Source organism: Cupressus sempervirens, chromosome 2, assembly GCF_028749045.1.
Source record: "Cupressus sempervirens isolate cs-2001-9-10 chromosome 2, ASM2874904v1, whole genome shotgun sequence".
In the NCBI taxonomy this organism is placed as follows: domain Eukaryota; kingdom Viridiplantae; phylum Streptophyta; class Pinopsida; order Cupressales; family Cupressaceae; genus Cupressus; species Cupressus sempervirens.
In genome coordinates this window covers 428,098,057-428,117,186 of record NC_143119.1, presented here as the reverse complement: position 1 = coordinate 428,117,186, position 19,130 = coordinate 428,098,057, and the positions used below count along the sequence as shown (strand labels likewise).

Below are 19,130 nucleotides of genomic sequence, written 5' to 3'. Positions count from 1 at the left end.
CTTAGTGACGTAGTTGTCTATCGTGCCCGTTTGCTTTAGCTGAGCTAGATCTTTGAAGTTTAGCTCAGAATCCTTCCTATCAAAACGATCAATGAACTCGATATAAGAGGTTACTTGGTTGTGTCCGAGAGTGACCAATCCATGATGCCACCACTCATGCGCCACTCCTTCCAGATGAAGTGTTGCAAATTTGATTGCTTCCTCTTCGGGCATTGCATTGAGTTGGAAGTAGGTATCTGCCTTTAGGACCCACAACTGGGCGGTAATGACTCCAGATCCATCAAATGGCTATAAGTTCACCTTTCTAATCTTTCTCCTAAGATCATCATTAAAATAACCACGATTTCCTCTACCAGAATATCTCATTCTTAGATCAACATAGTCTCTGTAAGATATATCACCTTCCATATTTGCATTCCGCCAATCTTCCTGAAGTTTTTCTTGCATTTCCTCAAAAGTGGCCTCTCTTCCTTTGTGTGGTGCTTTCGTCCTTGGAAGGAGGATGGGTATCGAGGGTCAAGAGCGAGAGGGTTGAAAGTTTGTCCTTCCGGAAATAGAATTGTCACTATACCCATTTTGTTCTCTTGTTGTCTTCCCCTCGACCAATTTTTGTAGAGTTTCCTGCATAAGCCTTTGGGTTTCGTTGATTTGCATTTGATTTCTGTTCAAAAGATTCATGAGTTCTGTCGTAGGATCTTGATGATCTACCATTCTATCAATAGGGTTATTTCGTCTTCTCCTCTGAGTATAAACTTGCATTCACTTCTACAGGCAGGCAAGATCAAAAGCTCTGATACCACTATAATGTTCCAATGTCCTCTGACCCCCTGTAACATGAGCGTATGGCTGGAGCATGTTTGAATCCAATTTACACGTGCCACAGGGAAGGCCTAGCTGGTCGTACGGTGAGTAGGAAGGGGTGTACAGTGGCAGTGTATGTATCTCAAGTAGATGGTCGTGCGGTTGGCAGATGGAGGACCGTATGGTGAATATGATAGACATACGGTGGGACAAAGGCAGTGATGTATGGAAAACAATATGGCAGATGATGTATGGTATGTATGGTGGCCGTACGGCTGGACTAGGAGGTCGTAAGGTGTGTATACAAGCCGTACCGCTGAACTAGAAGGCCATATGGTAAGCAAAAACTCAAGCTGTACAATGAAGTGTTGAATAACACGAATGGGTGGATGAGGGTCGTACGGGTGAGGAGTGAGCAATACGGGAAAATGATAGGAGGCTACACGGTTAGGGGTTGAGCCACAACAATGAATGCAAATTCGTTCACACAACAAAAGTGGATCATACACTATCAGAAACTTGAATACGAATAATATATGTTGAAAGATGGTGCTTTGATTTACCAGATCCAAACGAAGTAATACATGCAACAATGGAATAGGGTGAGGTGTGAATCCTACCGAAACTGGAAGAGCCAAATAGGGAAGATCTTTCACTTTCAAAATGGCGAATTACAAAGAACTCCAACAGGAATTCGTAGTATACAGAAATATAATCCAAAGCATGCCTACAAACTACCTACAAGCCGTGCTTAAATACCTGTCGGGAAACTTTCCAAGGGTGTACAAAGATAGCCGATGGCGACACAACCTACGGAAACAAAATAAAAATGGGTCCAAGATACATTAAATCAATCGACCCATTAACAAGGTTTAATTAAATACATTTATTTTATGATAGGGACATTACATAATATCACAAATATCTACAGATTTTCTGCCATGAAGTGCAGCTATCAATCTGCCATGTATTTTCAACATCTTTCATTAAAGACTAAGACAAATCAATACAATTTGCATTCGTATATGCAGCTTTCACTGAACATGTTACCATTGCCTATATTATGGAACCAAATAGATGCAGATGAACCACGAACTACGAAACAATCACTAACTTAATGAATGGTAGCAGAATTCCCTCTACTATCGAAACGTCCAAGGAGGAAACGCACGTTCCAATCCTAGGTAATCGATGAAAGCTACAAGATATTGATTGTCATAGTATATGTTGTGATTATGAATAGCTTCTATAAAAATGTGTTCCTCATTCAACATTGTCAGATGTTCTTTTAATATCTTTGACATTTCTTACATGCTTGGTTTGCAGTCTATTAATTATCTTTTATAGGTTCCAATCTCCGAAGACCCTAATCATTGAAAGTGCAATGACTTGCAAAATTCCATCAAAACTGACTATTATTTTCCGATCGCCATTCCTCTTTCAGACAATTGTTATTGCTCAGAAATATTATCGGTTTACACTAGTAAAGATAAAACTATCTCTGATTTTATCACATTTGTAGTTTAACTCTGATACCATGTTGATTTTTAGGATTGTTGCAAATGTACTAACAATTGCCATTGTATTGATTGTGTTCCAAATGCAAGTGAAAGCTTATAAATAAGAGAGGAGACATGTCTCTATAGTTAATCATCACTAGTTAACATATTAATATATTAGTAATATAAATTACCATATATAATATATTATTATATAATATAATATATATATTATATACTATATATATATATATATATAATTTAACATGGATAAGTATATATAGCAAATGATGATTTACCAATAACAATAATGTATATCAGATTGAATTAATCCAATTGAAGCTACAATTTTAACAAAAGTAACTCAAAAATAAACCAAACTATATAGTTTAATAAAGTCACAAAAAAGAAAAATTAAAAAACAACTCAACTGAAAATATAACATAAAGTGTTGTATGGTCACTTAAGTGATAAATTTAAGTGATAAAGTAACTTAAAAAAATAACATGGAGTGAATTTATGTTATATTTTTCAAAAAGTGAATATCAACATTACAATATAACATGATATTTTAAATATGCAATTGCTTATGGAGAGTCTGCCTTATGGGCACTTAAATGGTCATATCTTTTAAATGCCAAGCTTGATTAATCCCTAAGATATACCGAATCGAAGGGAAAACCGAAAGCAATGTTTTGAACAAGACCAAAAGAAAACAAACACACACTCAAAAAAAAAAAAGACGTTGAAGGCTTCTTAAATCAAGCATAGGCTTAATAAAACAAAAAACAAAAAAGACTTGATGAAAGCCTCCAGTACGATGTGGATCCTTACATAAAGGAAAGTACCCTAAAAGTCAAGGAGGAAGTATGAGCAGAACCCACACAGCAAGAAACTACAGACATGGACAACCAAAGGTTAGGGTAAACCATGTAAGGAACAATGGTACAAACAAAGAGGTAGTCACCAAGAGATCACAAGTAGCTATCCAATTTTAAATTTCATATCATTTTCCGTAATGTCCCTCCGAAATTATCAAGGTTACCACAAAATTGCTTTATTCATGGCTTTTTAAATTTAATTAATAAACATTAAGAGAGGCCACTTCACTAATTCTTCCTCTTCAAGGGGCCCAATTAAAAATATTTTGGAGGGAAAGATCATTGAGGGCAATATATAAGTGTTGATGTGTGTTTTGTGACACTCACCAAGATAGAATAAAATACCATGTATTCTATCCTCTTTAACAAGGAAGTTAAACAATGTGAAATTGTGTGATCAAACAAGGCAACCCCAAGGTTTACACTACGAACATGCCACTTTATGATGGATATAGACTTAGTGAGATGATGTGATCTTGCTAGTAATCATAAGATAATTTACACAATTGTCCTTGGATTTTGTCAATTCTTTCCCCTCGTACTAGTAGGAACTTGAATGATAAACTGATTTGACTTCAAATAAAAGATAAAAAGGAGAAGGGTTTAGAGAAATCTAATCTTCTTCTAACACCTAAGAACAATGACAATAATAGATAATGCAACCTCCAAAGATAATCAAAGATTTTCATACTATAAATTCATCCAAATGGCCAATACTAGTGCAACCCAAAATGATGCAATGGAGCTTGGTGTAGAGATCCTTAGAAGAATCAACTATCCCTTAGATCCTCTTCACTAAAGGTATGCCAAACAAAGGTGTCTTTGATCCTGTCAAATGTGCTCAAGCACCAATCACAAGTACTCAATATAGGATGTTAAGGTAATCACAACCTAACCCTAGCCAAGGACATCCCATTTACAAGGAAGACCCCTTCAAACTAGACAACTTATCACAAATTGCCTTATAAGCACAAATTGACAATTTTTGACACAAGACCCCAAAACACACAAAAGGACTAGGCGTGACTCAAGGTTGAACTTGTGGTCGATTTAAGTCCATTGTGAAGTGGATTGAAGGTTAAAACCATACTATACAACATTTATCCTATAGTTGCTTCACAAATCCACTATCCTAGGCTTGTTGGCAAATTGTACAAGTTTCAATGAACTTCTTGACATCATTTCCCATCTTTGGCCAAAAATAACTTATATTTACCATGTCTGTTGTCTTGTCTATCCCAAAGTGACCTCCTAAGCCACCACAGTGCTTCTCCCTAATAATGTTTGTCCTCATGGAACATTTAGGATGCATAGTTGAGCCCCCTTGAATAGGAGTCCATTTTGAATCAAATATTCAGGAAAATCAGTATGGTACTTGCCTACCATTTTAGTGCACACTTCAAAAGCTTCTTCAAAATCTGGATCATCTACACACAAGTGCTTTAGTGAGTCTATGCCCACACTCTAGAGTTGAACCTCTTCAATCAATTCAACTCTTCTGCTAAGGGCATCTGCCACCTTGTTTGCTACTCCCTTCTTGTGCTTGATATTGAATGTGTATGCTTGTAGTTGTTCCATCCATTTGAGATGTTTGACTGATAACTTTTCTTGAGAATTAAGGAAACTTAATGCATGATTATCAGTATAAACTATAAACTCCTTAGGGATTGGGTAGTGTCTCCATTTCTTTAGGGCTTGGACCATGGCATATAACTCTAGATCATATGTAGAGTACTTCTTTGCCCCATTGAGTTTTTCTAGAAAAGAATTCTACTGGTTTATCTTCTTGGCTTAGGACTGCACCTATTGCCAAGTTACTTGCATCTGTCTCCATAATGAATACCTTGTTGAAGTCAGGAAGCACCAAGATTGGATATTGAGAAACTCTGTTCTTCAAATATTGAAGAGCATCACTAGACTCTTTTGTCCAAGAAAACTTGTTCTTCCTTCCTCCTTTAATGGTGTCTAGCATAGGAGCACACACATGACTGAAATTCTTGATGAATTTCCTATAGAAAGTGGCAAGGCCATGAAAGCTCTGTACATCACCTTGGTTCTTTGGTGGAGGCCAGTTGACAATGGCTTCAACCTTCTCAAGGTCCATCTTGAGGGTGCCATGTAAGATGACAAAGCCTAGGAACACAAGCTCCTTCATGAATATGCACTTTTCCAAGTTGATCACCAACTTGTGCTGATGAAGTCTCGTCAAAACCTGTTCCACATGATCAAGGTGTTCTTATCTGCTATGACTAAATATTAATATATCATCAAGGTATACAACAAATTTTCCAATGAAATCAATGAACATCTCATTCATAAGCCTCATAAATGTACTACGTGTATTACTTAACCCAAAAGGCATTACGAACCATTCAAAGAGGCCTTCAGTTGTCTTAAATTTTGTCCTCCATTCATCTCTTGACTTGATCTTGATTTGATGGTAGCCTGACTTCAAGTCAATTTTTGTAAAGTAGCAAACACCTCCAAGTTGATCTAGCAAGTCTTCAATCCTTGGCATGGGAAATCTGTATCTGATAATGATCTTGTTTATAGCCCTGTTGTCACTACACAATCTCCACTTTCCATCCTTTCTGGGAGGAAGGACTGATGGGACTGCACAAGGACTGAGACTTCTTTGAATCAAGCCTTTCTCAAGCAAATCATTGACTTGTTTTGCAATCTCTGCATGTTGGGTTGGAGTCATCTTATAGGGTGCTTTGTTAGGCAAAGGTGAGCTAGGGATCAAGTCAATTTGATGACTGGTATCTCTTAAGGGAGGGAGGCTTGAGGGCAAATCACAGGCAGTCACATCACTGTACTTAAGCAACAGATCCTTGATTTCATTTGGTATAGGCTCTTTGTCCTTAAAACTGATGTTTTCCTTAGGCTTAGAAACAAGTATGAATCCTTGGGAGTTAGGTTCCTTCAATGCTTTTAGCATTTCCTTCTCTCCTATGGTGACTACAGTAGACTCTGCCTTAGGATCAGGCAGTGGTTTCATTGTGAAGGTTACCCCATTCTTAGTTATGGAATATGTGTTTTTCCTACAATGGTGTGTGGCATCTACATCAAATTTCCAAGGTCTACCAAGGAGAATGTGGGAGACAATGTGGGAGGCATCTGTCTCAACCACATCACAAAGACCTTTGTCCTTAAAATCTGCAATAGAGAACTCTACCCAAGCTTGTTCAGTTACTAAGGTTTGCTAACCTTTTGTGAGCCAAGAGACATGATAGGGGAAGGGGTGGGACTTCTTTGGAAACATAAGTTTTCTCAACCATTTCAAAGAACACCAAATTTTCAGTTGAACCAAAATCAATTAAAAAACTACATACCTTGCCTTGGCATTTGATCTCTGTTTTAAGTAGGTTTTTTCTTTGGGGTGGTTCTTGGTTCCGAGGGATCTACAACAAAGCTTGCCTCATCATCAAACATGTTCCCTCCTCAAGTTCAAGGTGCTTGTTGTCATGTTGATCTTCCTCAATGAGTTGAGCTCGCCTCTCCCCTTGATTGTTGTTTCTCTTTTCAGGATACTTACCTTCATGGTGACCCAATTGGTTGCAATTGTAGCATTTGATGGGACCATTGCCTCTTCCTCTGCCTCTACTAAAAGTCTTTCCTCCTCTGTAGTTCCCCTTGGAACTAGACTCTCCCTAATCTTTGTTTTGATCAAAGTCTTATTGCCATTATTCTGCCATTTGCTCCAAGAGTTGTTCTTGCCCTTGAAGTTCTTATTATTGCTATTCTCCTTCCCTTTGCTTTGTTCTTGCTTCCTTTTCCATTTCTCCTCTACTTTGATGGCTAATTGATAGCACTTATTCACAGAAGTAGTGGTGTGCAAACTTAGTTCCTCTTGGGCGGGTACCTTGAGGCCATTCATATACCTTGCAAGTTTTTCTTCCTCATCCTCCACTATGTTTGTCTTCATACACAACTTTAGGAACTCCTCTGTACAGGAATTCACATCGAAGTAATTTTTATTCAAACTCTGCTTCCTTCTATGGAGTTGTACCCCATAGTCTTCAGGCACATAGGTTTCTCTGACTAGTGCCACCATTCTATCCCAAGAAGAGATCGTGCTTCTTCCTTTCTTCACCCTTTCTGTCTGGATGAACTTCCACCAAGTTAGGGCTTCTCCCTTCCTCTTGGACTTTTCCATTTTTACTCTTTGTTTCTCTGGAATGTCTTCACATTCAAAGAAACTTGTCAAGGCTGGCCACATCAGCATTCATCTTGCCATTAAAAGTTGGTAGTTCCAACTTTCCTTCCATGGTCCTCTTTTCCATGGACTTGAGAGCATTCAAGAGAGTTCTCTGTTCCACAAGCACTTTACCATCTTCATCAAGGTCTTCAGCATCATCATTCTTGTCATCTTCAAAAAGTGCCTCCTTGTTCTTATCCAACTTGCTTTCAAGTTCCTTCAACCTCTCTACTAGAGCAACATTAGTTGCCCTTTGTTCTCTCATGATCTTTGCAAGTTCTACATTGGTTACCCTTGAGGGTATTTCTTTTTCTTCAATAAGAAACATGGCTCTGATACCATTTGATGCAATGGATCCTGGTGTAGAGATCCTTAGAAGAATCAACTATCCCATAGATCCTCTTCACTGAAGGTATGCTAAACAAAGTTGTCTTTGATCCTGCCAAATGTGCTCGAGCACCGATCACAAGTACTCAAAATAGGATGTTAAGGTTACCACAACCTAACCCTACCCAAGGAAATCCCAATCACAAGGAAGACCTCTTCAAACCAAACAACTTATCACAAATTGCCTTATAAGCACAAATTGACAATTTTTGACACAAAACCCCAAAACACACAAAAGGACTAGGGGTGACTCAAGGTTGAACTTGTGGTCGATTTAGGTCCATTGTGAAGTGGATTGAAGGTTAAAACCATACTGTGCAACATTTATCCTATAGTTGCTTCACAAATCCACTATCCTAGGCTTGTAGCCCTTTTTCATGAAAATGAGACTTAACATCAGCTATCTCCACATAACCTTATGAAAAAATCACATATTCAAATACCCTTTTGGGGTTTACTAAACATACCAAAGTACCAAGACAGGAAGGTATAAACAAAGTATGTTATACCTAGTTTCTTCTCTAGGCAATTAGCATTATTAGGTCTCCAAATACAAAGGAGGTATACTTTCCAAAGGCCCAAACTTCAACTTAACAATTGGAACTTGAAGGGACATGCATAAACAAGTGATAAACCTGATTACAAGGTCTGCAGACTCTTCTGGAACAAGTTATGGGAGATGTTGATCAGCGCTATAAGCATGCACATGGGTCTTGCATGCCTATGGCATCAAATTTCTCATTGCCACCTGCATATTCAAATCTGCAACCAAGGCCATCTTAATATACATAATCAACACTTGGATTTCACCAGAGGCCATTAAGTTTCCATGGTGAAATCCCTAGATATGACAAATTCTTAATGAAACCCTAGGTATGACAACATTTTAGAGCAACTTCTACCAAAACCACAATATCTTGAGTTAGGAGATTGATTTGGACTTCAAACCAAATGCATTAGAAATTTATTTCATTAACCTATCTTGAAATGTAGATTGATCGCCCTAGTGTGTCCATACACGTCTATACATGTTGCTACAACATGAAAATGCTAGGAAATCTAAGTTATTTTATTGATTAGAATGCAAAAGTACATCATGTTGTCTTACCACCTGCCTGAAAGGGCTTATGTAGGCATCCCCAATGGTCAACTGCTTTTCAAACCATTTTTGGCCTTTGGGGAGTCAAATTACAAATTGTGCAACTTTTGCTAAAAGTTGCTTGACAACATTTTAGCAATTTTTGCATTTTATGCAACTTTTGCAAATTATGATCAAAACATGATCAACCTTATCTAAATGACCCAACTAGGATCAAAATGTGCTAAAAACATGAAAACATGAAATATCCTAAGATTTTAAGTCATTTGGACACCTTTGACCATAGTTGACCAAGGGCTTATAACTATGCCAATCTTGGAACTAGGCCTTACAAATTGGTCCAAATGCTTAGATACTATTTTTAACCTATCCTATAGGTTCTTAGGATCTAGAAGATGTCTTTGAATAAATCAAGACTCCTCATTTGTTATGGATGCCCCTACACCACAAATGATCATCCACAATTGGAGTAGTGCTTAAGTAGGTCTAGACTAGCCATGCATTTCCATTCACAATCAACAAACTACAAATGGTATGTACCAAGGAATTCATCACATCTCTACATATTTCTCCATTAGAATCAATCAATTTTTTAACTAAAACTTGAGAAGTAGAAACCATGCAAAATGTAGAAACTCATACATAAAGATCCACTATATCTCTAATGAAAATTGCATATGAGATCTACAATGAGGGATTCATCATATTGTTCATTGATGCACATTTACATTTATGGCTCCATGATGTGGTTTTGGTAGATCCATTGCATTGTGGAGATTTCCTACACCCTTCATTACAAATTCAACACCTACAGCACACAAGCATTGCAAAATCCTTATTGACAAGGGTTTCTTTAATTAAGGTGAATATTTACATCTGTCTTGCTTCCTTTCATATTTTACATTTCAATTTCAAGAGACTACATGCCGAAATATATTGAAGAAATTGGGTCAACTTTGTTGCTGTGTCCTGAGAACATGTTCATCTTACAACCAGTTCGACATCTTCCTAGAAGCCTAAGAAAAGCAACATTTTTTGGGCCTTTTATTGTGATCATGAATCTGCAGTTAGAAGTTTGGTCACTGATTCACATCCACAATTTTTAGAGAGAAAAGGCATATTCCCTTGTACATTTTGAGGTAAGTACTTTATCATTCATTTCACTTTTTAGTCTAGACCTATTTCCATATTTTAATCAAGTTGATTGCATATATTTAGCACCTAGATCTATCTTACTCTTGTAATTAAATCAATTGGTCCAATTTCATATTACAATTACACATCTTTAATCAATTTACGTTGCATGAAAGAGGACTCACTTGTGTACTTCCTTGATATAATTTGGGTTTAGCATTAACATCTCGTCATCTATTTGGGTTTCGCTAATCTAACTCGAGTTATATTGAGAGTTATGTTTGTCAGTCACTCTTCCTCTTGTATTGAATGTTAATGTGAAAGTGGAAGTCTTATATTTACACATCTTATTAAGTACCTCCATTTTCCCCCTAAACATTGTGGTGAACCCAACTAGCCTCCTCATTTTTATTTTGTAGTTAGATCCCTTGATCCCTCTTATCTCCTTCTTGGCATTGGGTGTTTAGCTTCTTTTGGTGAATCCGACGTCCTATAACTCTTTCTTGGAGTTAGATCTTTCTCCCTTCAAGATCTCCCTTATTTTGTATTGGTTTCACCTAAGCATTTTAATGAACCTGACTTATGCCCCTTTCTCATTGGAGTTAGATTGTTTGCATTGGGTGTTTACCTTCTTTTGGTGAACCCAACACTTTCCCTCCTTTGTTTGATTTTAGAGTTAGATCTACTTTTTTTTGTATTAGTAGTATTTAGATCCTCTTAGCTAGATCTCTTTTTCATGGATTTTCCAACATTGAGTATGTACTTTTCATGCCTGATTTTTCAAATGTTCATTGGATCTTGCATACATTTCAATCATAAAATGGTTGGTTCGATCTACTCTTTATGTACTTCCTCTTTTTCTTATGTTGCATAAGTTATTTGAATCATTCTCCAAACATCATTCCATTATCTTTGACATAAAACACTACCCTCCTATCAACTTAGCTTTGACATGTGATCTTCCTCTTTACGAAGATGAGTGGCGGATTGATATTTTGCCCTTCACCTAATTTAGATCTTCACTATGAGGATACATTGGTTGAGGATGATGCTATATCTTTTTTCAATCCTCCCACCTTTATGATTCCCTCTTTAATTCGTGACTATTCCTCTTCTATGGTGTGCTTTATTGATAGAGACGTTCCTTTCATTGATAATATCACTATTTGGGATGAACCTCTAAATGATAATGTTGACTATTCTCTTCCTCATTGAAAACATGATGATTGCTACCTTTTCTTTCCAACATGACAAGCTTGATGTTTCTTCTTCTCCCAACACATACCTTCCTCTTAGGGATAATTTAGAGCAAAAGGAAGGCATTGTAAATTCTTTTATCAATGTGACTTTTCCTTCATTTGATGCTCCTAGTAGAGGAGGTGTAGCCTTAGTGGACAACAACAATCCCTATTCTAATGATTCCTTGGGAAAAAAATAATATTCATCTCCTTAATGCTCTCCGTAGTAGTCATGAGTATATGAAGAGGCAAGATCCTAATCCTATGATACATTGCAAGGGAAAGAAGAAGTTGACAATCTTACCCATGAGTTTAAAAAATGCAAAGGATTCCTTTGAGACTACTTAAGTGGCAGTACAAGAAGCAGAAAATCAGATTGATGAGCTTCGTCTAGAACTGAGTTTGGTAGAATCTGCATCATTCAAATTAGTCTTCTATGGAAACCTCATCCAAGGGACAACAAGCTAGTGCAAAGATTATGAAAGGTCAAACAAATATTGAAGGGGTTAAGAAACCCTGTAAGGAATAAATCTGTCTTGAAGATTGCATTTCCTATGCTCTGTTAATTCAATTTGTTTATAAGGTTTGTTAAGAACATGAACTCTTGAGGTTGAAGGAGGAAAACTCACAAGAAAGATTAGATTTCAATCATGAAAGTTCTGTTATATCAGGTCATGTAGGCAGTTTTCTGAGACATGCAGATGATAGAACAGTCACTATTGATGAGCATTGTTGGGAGTTGAGCTTGTGGCATTCTTCAACGTTCACAGCAGAAATCCAGTCATCCATGGCAGCCATAGCACATGCACATAATAGTGATGTGGAGCTTTTTGTTGTTGACACTCAGGAGATGAGGGAAGACCGTATGATGGTCAAGCACGAGGAGAACTTAGATTTGCATGTACATGAGGAAAGGTATGAATTGGGAATCTCTGCTAGTACACATTATTAACAATGTGGGGATCATGAGTCACCTCTGTTGGAGAGTCCATTGAAGGCTCAATTCATGGTTATGGATGAAGTAGATGAGCATACACTTAGCAGACCAGCTATCAGTGATATGCATAAATACAAGATAGAGACTTTTGTGGTTCGCATTTGGCTGGGCATTTAACCATCAATGAGAAGTTTGAGTTCACTTTTGTTGAGACACAAATCCGTCACAAGGAAGTTTCCTTAATTGAGTATGAGGGTGCTTCAATTTTAGAACTTGTGACATATCAAGGTATTTCATGGTGGTTGGTATCTATATGGAGGTGTCATTGCTCTAGATGTCTTAACTAAAATCTTTACTACCATATGACTTCATAGCTGATTCGTTTTCCAAGCCCATTCTTTTTTTTAATGCAACTTATCAATTTTTCCCAATCATCGAATGTTTGTTCCTCTATTCCTTATCAGGATCTTGCAGTTCTTATAGCTTTTATATACTTTCACTGAAGTGATTCAATGAAGCCTTCAATATTTGAAAAAACAATTTATTTGTTTAGCCATTTTAGAGCTTCAAATTTGTTCGTTTGGCAATTATCTGTGTGCTTTGGTATATCCAACAGGCTTCCACGCTCTTCTAAACCAGAAAAATTGTCTAGCTTCATACTGGGACTCTATGTAAATATGTTGTTTATAGTTTAATACATTGTGCTTGAGTCATGATAACACAATCGTTGTCAATAATAATCCAATTTATCCTTCCGGTTTTACTCAGTTTGGTGTCGATGTTTATACCACAACATCATTCTTTTCTTTCACAATATTGTATAAACATCAAACGTTACCAGGCCTTAGTACATAACTATAGGATCAATACGAAATTTCATAGGCTATCACCTTCTTTCTGCATCTGAACATTATTCCTTTTAAGATATCTGTAAATAAGAGTTGAGATATTCATTTCTGTTGGATAAGTGTTTTATATCTTTCATATTTAATGATTAAGATGAATCGACTTTGCTAGGGATCAGAAAAAGTCCCAATATTTTTTCGCAATTTTTTTTGTTTCCTTTTCATCCATATTTTAAAGCATTCATGTTTATTAGTTCCTGCCAAGGCAGGATACTATAGCATTCATTGAAATGCAACTGTTTCATTTAATTGTTCAATAAGATTTGAGTATTTTTTGACAACTTTTTAGATCTCTAAAGTTTTAATATATATTGAAATTTTTAGAATTATAGAGAAAACATTTATCTTCAATATGATTGGCTTCTTTTTGCTACAGTAGTGTTTTTGGCTCACTTGGCTCACTTAGGAACTTTATACATTCCAATGTGGAAAAAAAGAGAGTAATAAATAAAGTTGAAAAAGCACCATAAATATCTTGTACTTATTCTAAAGACAATAATAAATGAATTTTTAAAAGTATCATAAATAGTTTGTACTCATTTGAGAACAATAACAATCTTGAAATTTATTTATTTATTTGTTTTCTACATTCCACAATATTGTTGAAGTATTTTTATTTCAATTTAAAACAAAATTGGCACATAGTGACAAAAATTGTACCACAAGATAGATCAATGTAATTATCCAAACAAAATGAACCTACCTTTACATTATTTTTCAAAAACTATTATTTGTCTTGCTCATCATTAATTGCTTAATACAAAGTAGACATTCTCTTGGTCACATATGATTTAAATGTATTTCTATATTTTTCTTTTACCACAACAAAATCAATATACGTTATGTATCAATGACATTTCATTTTTAAAATTTTGTATTAGCTTATTAGTCAATGTTGTATTTGCATATACAAGTATAATACAATTTATTTTTTAACTCAAATTTTTTTACGAACTAATTGTATGACTAATGCAATAACAAATTATACATCGGCAGGAACTAGACGCTATGCGTCCTTGTTTTTTTTATAATTCTCTCATGCATAAAATTGCTTTGGATGTGTCTATTTATATTTAGACATGCTTAAGGGTCAAGAAATGAGATTCATTATTAGATTGGTGAATGGTTTAAGTTTTTGCAAGTGTTTTTATATTGTGCTCGACTTTTAGCTAAAAGAGTTTTACCAAATGAAAGTATTGTATAATATGTTTGTTTTCTGCTTATTATCTTACTGTTTCAGATTATGTATACAGTGTTGCTTCTAAATTTGTCGAGCATCTTTTATTTACAGTCTCAAAGAGTATGTTCAGATTTCAACCAAATTTAGGCAACATTTTCACAATATGATAATTCAGAACTTGACATCCTTACATGATTAAATTTTGATTCTATAATTACACTTCGAACATTAAAAGACAGCGGTTAATCTCCTTAATACTGGATTTGGTAAGAGCTTACTCTATTCTACTATGTTAGTTAACATGATGAAATATGTTGAAAGAAAAGCCTTTTGGTTGTTCACTGAGAAAATGCTTGGGAAGCTTGATATAAGAAAATTAAAAGATAACGGTTAATCTCCTTAAAGCTGGATTCAGTAAGAGCTTACTCTATTCTACTATGTTAGTTAGCATGATGAAACATGTTGAAAAAAAAACCTTTGGTTGTTCATTGAGAAAATGCTTGGGAAGCTTGATATAAAACTTTGACATTTATTTTACATTGCTTCATCTCCTTTGACTGAAATGTATCCCTTATATTTTAGTTTATGTACCACTATATATCTTTGTGGCTTCTATGCAATTTTAAGAATTTAGGAAAAAAATTAATTACTATTAATATGATAATAATTGTTGATTCCTTATTGCAGATATACTTTGCTCCTTATTTGGCTTCCAAAGAGCAAGGAAGACATTCAAGATCTAAGAAGCGTCGCTTCTTTCATGGCTTAAGTAAACATTCTTGAATTTTTTAAGAAAGAGAACAATAAACTAATTATATTTATGTGTAGGCCTAGTGTATCATGTGGCTAAGTTGAATATTATATTATAATTAATGGCCCCTTCATATGTTAAGGAGCCTTACTTTCTTTGTTGTAATTAGCATGCTATTTTCTGGATGCCCGTAATGATCACCTAAGTATCATTTTTCAACTCTTTTTTAAAGATGAGAGTATTTATACCATAAAATAACCTCTAATATTATATGGTTTATTTGATTAAACTATGTCAAGCATTTCTTTGGATTTATTTTTTAATGTTTTATTTCACAATAAGCTTATCATCAAGGAATAATTTTTTTCTTTCAATTGTCATAATGTGTTATCATATCTTGTGCATTCATATTGTTGTGACTTCCAAACTAATTTTGACTTTTGCATATCTTGTGCATTCATATTTCATTAACTTTTGTTAAACTAATAAACACTTTAAAGCATATTTAAACTTATAATAGATCAGAAGAATGACAGAATATACATGGAAACACAAACTGAGTAAAAATCATAGAGAAACTAATCCTCGTGAAATGAATATTGGTTAAGGTGATTTATACAAGTGCTTAGTGTTGATTTTCTCATTGTTGTTTGGCTCACTATTGGTTGAGTTAACTGTTAGCGCCAACTGATAATGTCATTTGTAATGCTATGAATGTATGTAAAAGAGTCATATCAATTGTTCTATTGTCATCAATGTCAAAGTCTTAGTTGGCTAGACATTATGCTAACTTTGTATAGTGCTATATCATTGTGATTGATGAAAAGGATTTGAAGAACGTATGTTGAAGAGAGAGTTGACAAGTATGGTATTAAATGAGCACTTTAAGGAGATGGACAATGATAATGTAATGTTGATTTGATTAGTTAACAATCATGTAATATTGCAATGTATTGAGTTACACAAGTTTAACCGAGTGACAAGGTTAAAGAGGGAAGATTGTATTCACTAAGCGACTAGAGTGTTCACCGAGCAGTTGGCAAAGCAAATGGAAAATTTAATATTGTTCGAGCAAGTATAGTATTAACCAAGTACTATATTATCCAAGTGAAATGTTATGTTCACTAAAGAACAACTAGAAGAACAGGTTGAAAGAATTGGAATCTAAGGCCGACTTTTGATGGAAATTTGGAATGTTTGAGATGTTCAAAGGCTGGAGTCAAAGTTTGTTACAAAATCAACACCTGGGAAAATTCAGTAAGGATCTGATGATGGAGATTGAATGAAGATAAGCAAGCGCACAACGCTCTATGAAAAGTTATAATTTCTATGTGGTTAAGTACATTGAATATGAGATTGACGATGGTGATTAAGCAGAAATAAATGAAAGAATCTGGAAGCACAAAAGTGAATATTTAAGATGTTCAAGACAGTTTTAGGTTGTTGGTTGGAAGTTGATGTTGTTAGTTTGCAAGTTATTTTCATTTTACTGCAATTCAGTAACAACTAAATTTATGGTTGGTAATAACTAAGTCATACTACCGTTAGTCAACTATAACAACACAATGAATGACAAGTTTGAAGAAAAGTGGGTGAATATGTTAACTATGATTATGAATGGATACACCAGGTGATTACTAATGATATTTGTGAAATTTGTTTAGCACTAAAGTTACTAAAAGGGATTGTAGGATAAGTGGACATAACTTGATATCAATTTTATCAAATCCAATCGAAGCTATTACTTTAACACTCCCTCTTAGCGAGGGAGTATATGATCAATTTCTTAATCTCATTTTCAAGTTTGCATAAAAAACACTTATACACAATTATATCCCTATAAGAATATATATATACTATCTGATTTCTTGCACATTTCGGGACACAAACATAGCCGATCAGATAATCAGTCTTGATTTCATGATTTCCAATTGAATCTAGGACTATCATGATTTACTTATTGTCATGCCTTCCCGCATAGTCCGGGACAACAAGTTTAATGTAGGCTAGCATGACAATGGATGAAGAATACAATGCAACAACCACAATATCATGATTTTCTACTCACTATGAGACAACAATTAATGTAATTGATCATGATACATTTTGTTAACATGATTACTGGCACATTTAAGGACAACAACTTAATGAAGTCTATCATGATAACATGATCAAACTATTGCTAAGATCATCACTTTACAAGAGCGACCTCACACATCAAATGAAAGATCGTCACCTTTCATGACATTAATTACAACAACATCACATAGTAACTCAAATAATATCCACCATGATACTCCTAGAGGGTGGAACAAGGGTTTTCACCTCAGACTTTTCTCTCATAGAGGAGAGTACATTACAAAGAATTTCACTTTGAACTTCTTCCTTATAGAGAAGAGATCATTAACAAGGGATTGCACTTCAAAATTCTCCCTCTGAACAACAATCTTGGGAAGTCAAGTCCTCTAGTTACTCCCTAAGAGGTTCTCTTCACCTAAGGATACCTGTTGGACTCCCTTTGAATCTGATATCAAACCTCCAACTTTTTGGTGACAAGTTGTTACTTCCTCATTATATATGCATGGGTAGGCCCATTAAAATCATGTAGTCACAAACATGTATTTTTAGACTCCTTCTGAATATCAACATTTTGAACTCTTACATTGCCTTTGAAGAAGTGTCACACTCCCTCTTAATGAAAGAATACTCATAATCTCAATCATCAAGAATATTCCCTTCAAGATCCTTACTTTATCTAGTCTAATCATCAAATGACTAATGAATTCTAGATCACAGCTTCTTTTGAGCTACTGTCATAAGATTGAGTTTGCACAATATTTTGGTAGCATGTGTAAAATAATAGCCTTCTTTTCCTTCTTAGATTATTTGAGAATGGAATGTAGTTCAAGTGGGAATAAAACATTGGTTATTATCCCTCCACAATGTAGAATTCCCACTATTATATCGTTGAACAACTTTGCATCAAATTTGGCAAACTTCTTGCGGCTCTTTTTTTTCTTCTTTGCAAAGAATCATCTAAAGCTTATCTCAAGATGCTCATTAATATCATTCCTAGTGCAAACTGATCTTTCCTTCCTTCCCATTTTTAACATGCTCCTAAAATATTCCTCATTTTTTTAGTGGATGGAAAGGAAGCACTCATTTCTTATCACAGACAACGATGAGAAATGATGTTATCTTTTGTATAATAGGAATACCATATTATATTAGGGATCACTTCGGTATTGTTGACATCACTTCTTCTTTGTTATTTTGTCAATTTAGTAAGTCACTCCAAACTCTATTCATAATTTATTGGTTTTCGATGTGGCTACAAGAAAGACTTGGACTGGCTCTTGATTAATTTTACTTTGCATGATGAAATTTGTATCTCTAAATAATCTGCAAGATTATCTCTAACATAATACATGAACCTTCAAATATAAGGAGTGGACGTGATTGTTGTTTGTTGAGATTAAACAATTATATCCTCCTCCTTGAGAGTCCTTGTTCACCTCACCCAGACTCCTATTCGACAATTTTTTCTTTTAACACAATTTGAATGTTATTCTGGTTCATATTGAAGAAGGTGATTCTTTGCGTGTTCTCCCATCTCCATATTGTCATAAATTTCGCAGGCTTAAAGCAATGCTTTTCACACCAAAGCTTCAGGCTCAATATGCATGTTGTTGACAATGTTTTCATTTTACCATATTTGTCTAGTACAACATGTAAGGTTGATCATACAGACATAGTGATTAGCTTTACTAAATGAATAGGTTCGCTTATCATTAATTCATAATAAATAAATCCAGCATTCACTAGTCCTGCATGGTCCCATATTGATAAGAAAAATTTCTAAACTTAAACCTTGTTCACTACGAAATTTCCTAATTCTAATAATGATGCCAAGAAAATAAGGATTATTGCAAAGATAGATTATGCATAAATCAATGGATGAATAGCTACAGATAAAGTTTGACCTTAATTGAAATCATCGTTGGCAAATGCTTCTTCCAAACTGAAGTAATACTCATGCGGCTCCCAATAATTTTTACACAGATTTGCCTGATCATCTCACACCCTTCCCTAAGTCATTCAACAGGCATTGACCCAT

General features: G+C 35.1%; 1 protein-coding gene across 8 annotated transcripts in view; it reads left to right on the top strand.

The window, feature by feature from the left end:
• LOC149572917 (Ubiquitin-like superfamily protein) overlaps window positions 1-15,302 on the top strand; it is a 227,257-nt gene extending 211,955 nt beyond the window's left edge. For all 8 annotated transcript variants that reach the window (XM_089814031.1, XM_089814030.1, XM_089814027.1 and 5 more), the window contains one exon: window positions 14,950-15,302. In XM_089814031.1, coding sequence (XP_089670157.1) covers window positions 14,950-15,045 — 96 coding nt within the window. In that variant the 3' untranslated portion in view covers window positions 15,046-15,302. The remainder of the gene's footprint in view (window positions 1-14,949) is intronic.
• The last annotated feature ends 3,828 nt before the right edge of the window (window positions 15,303-19,130 follow it).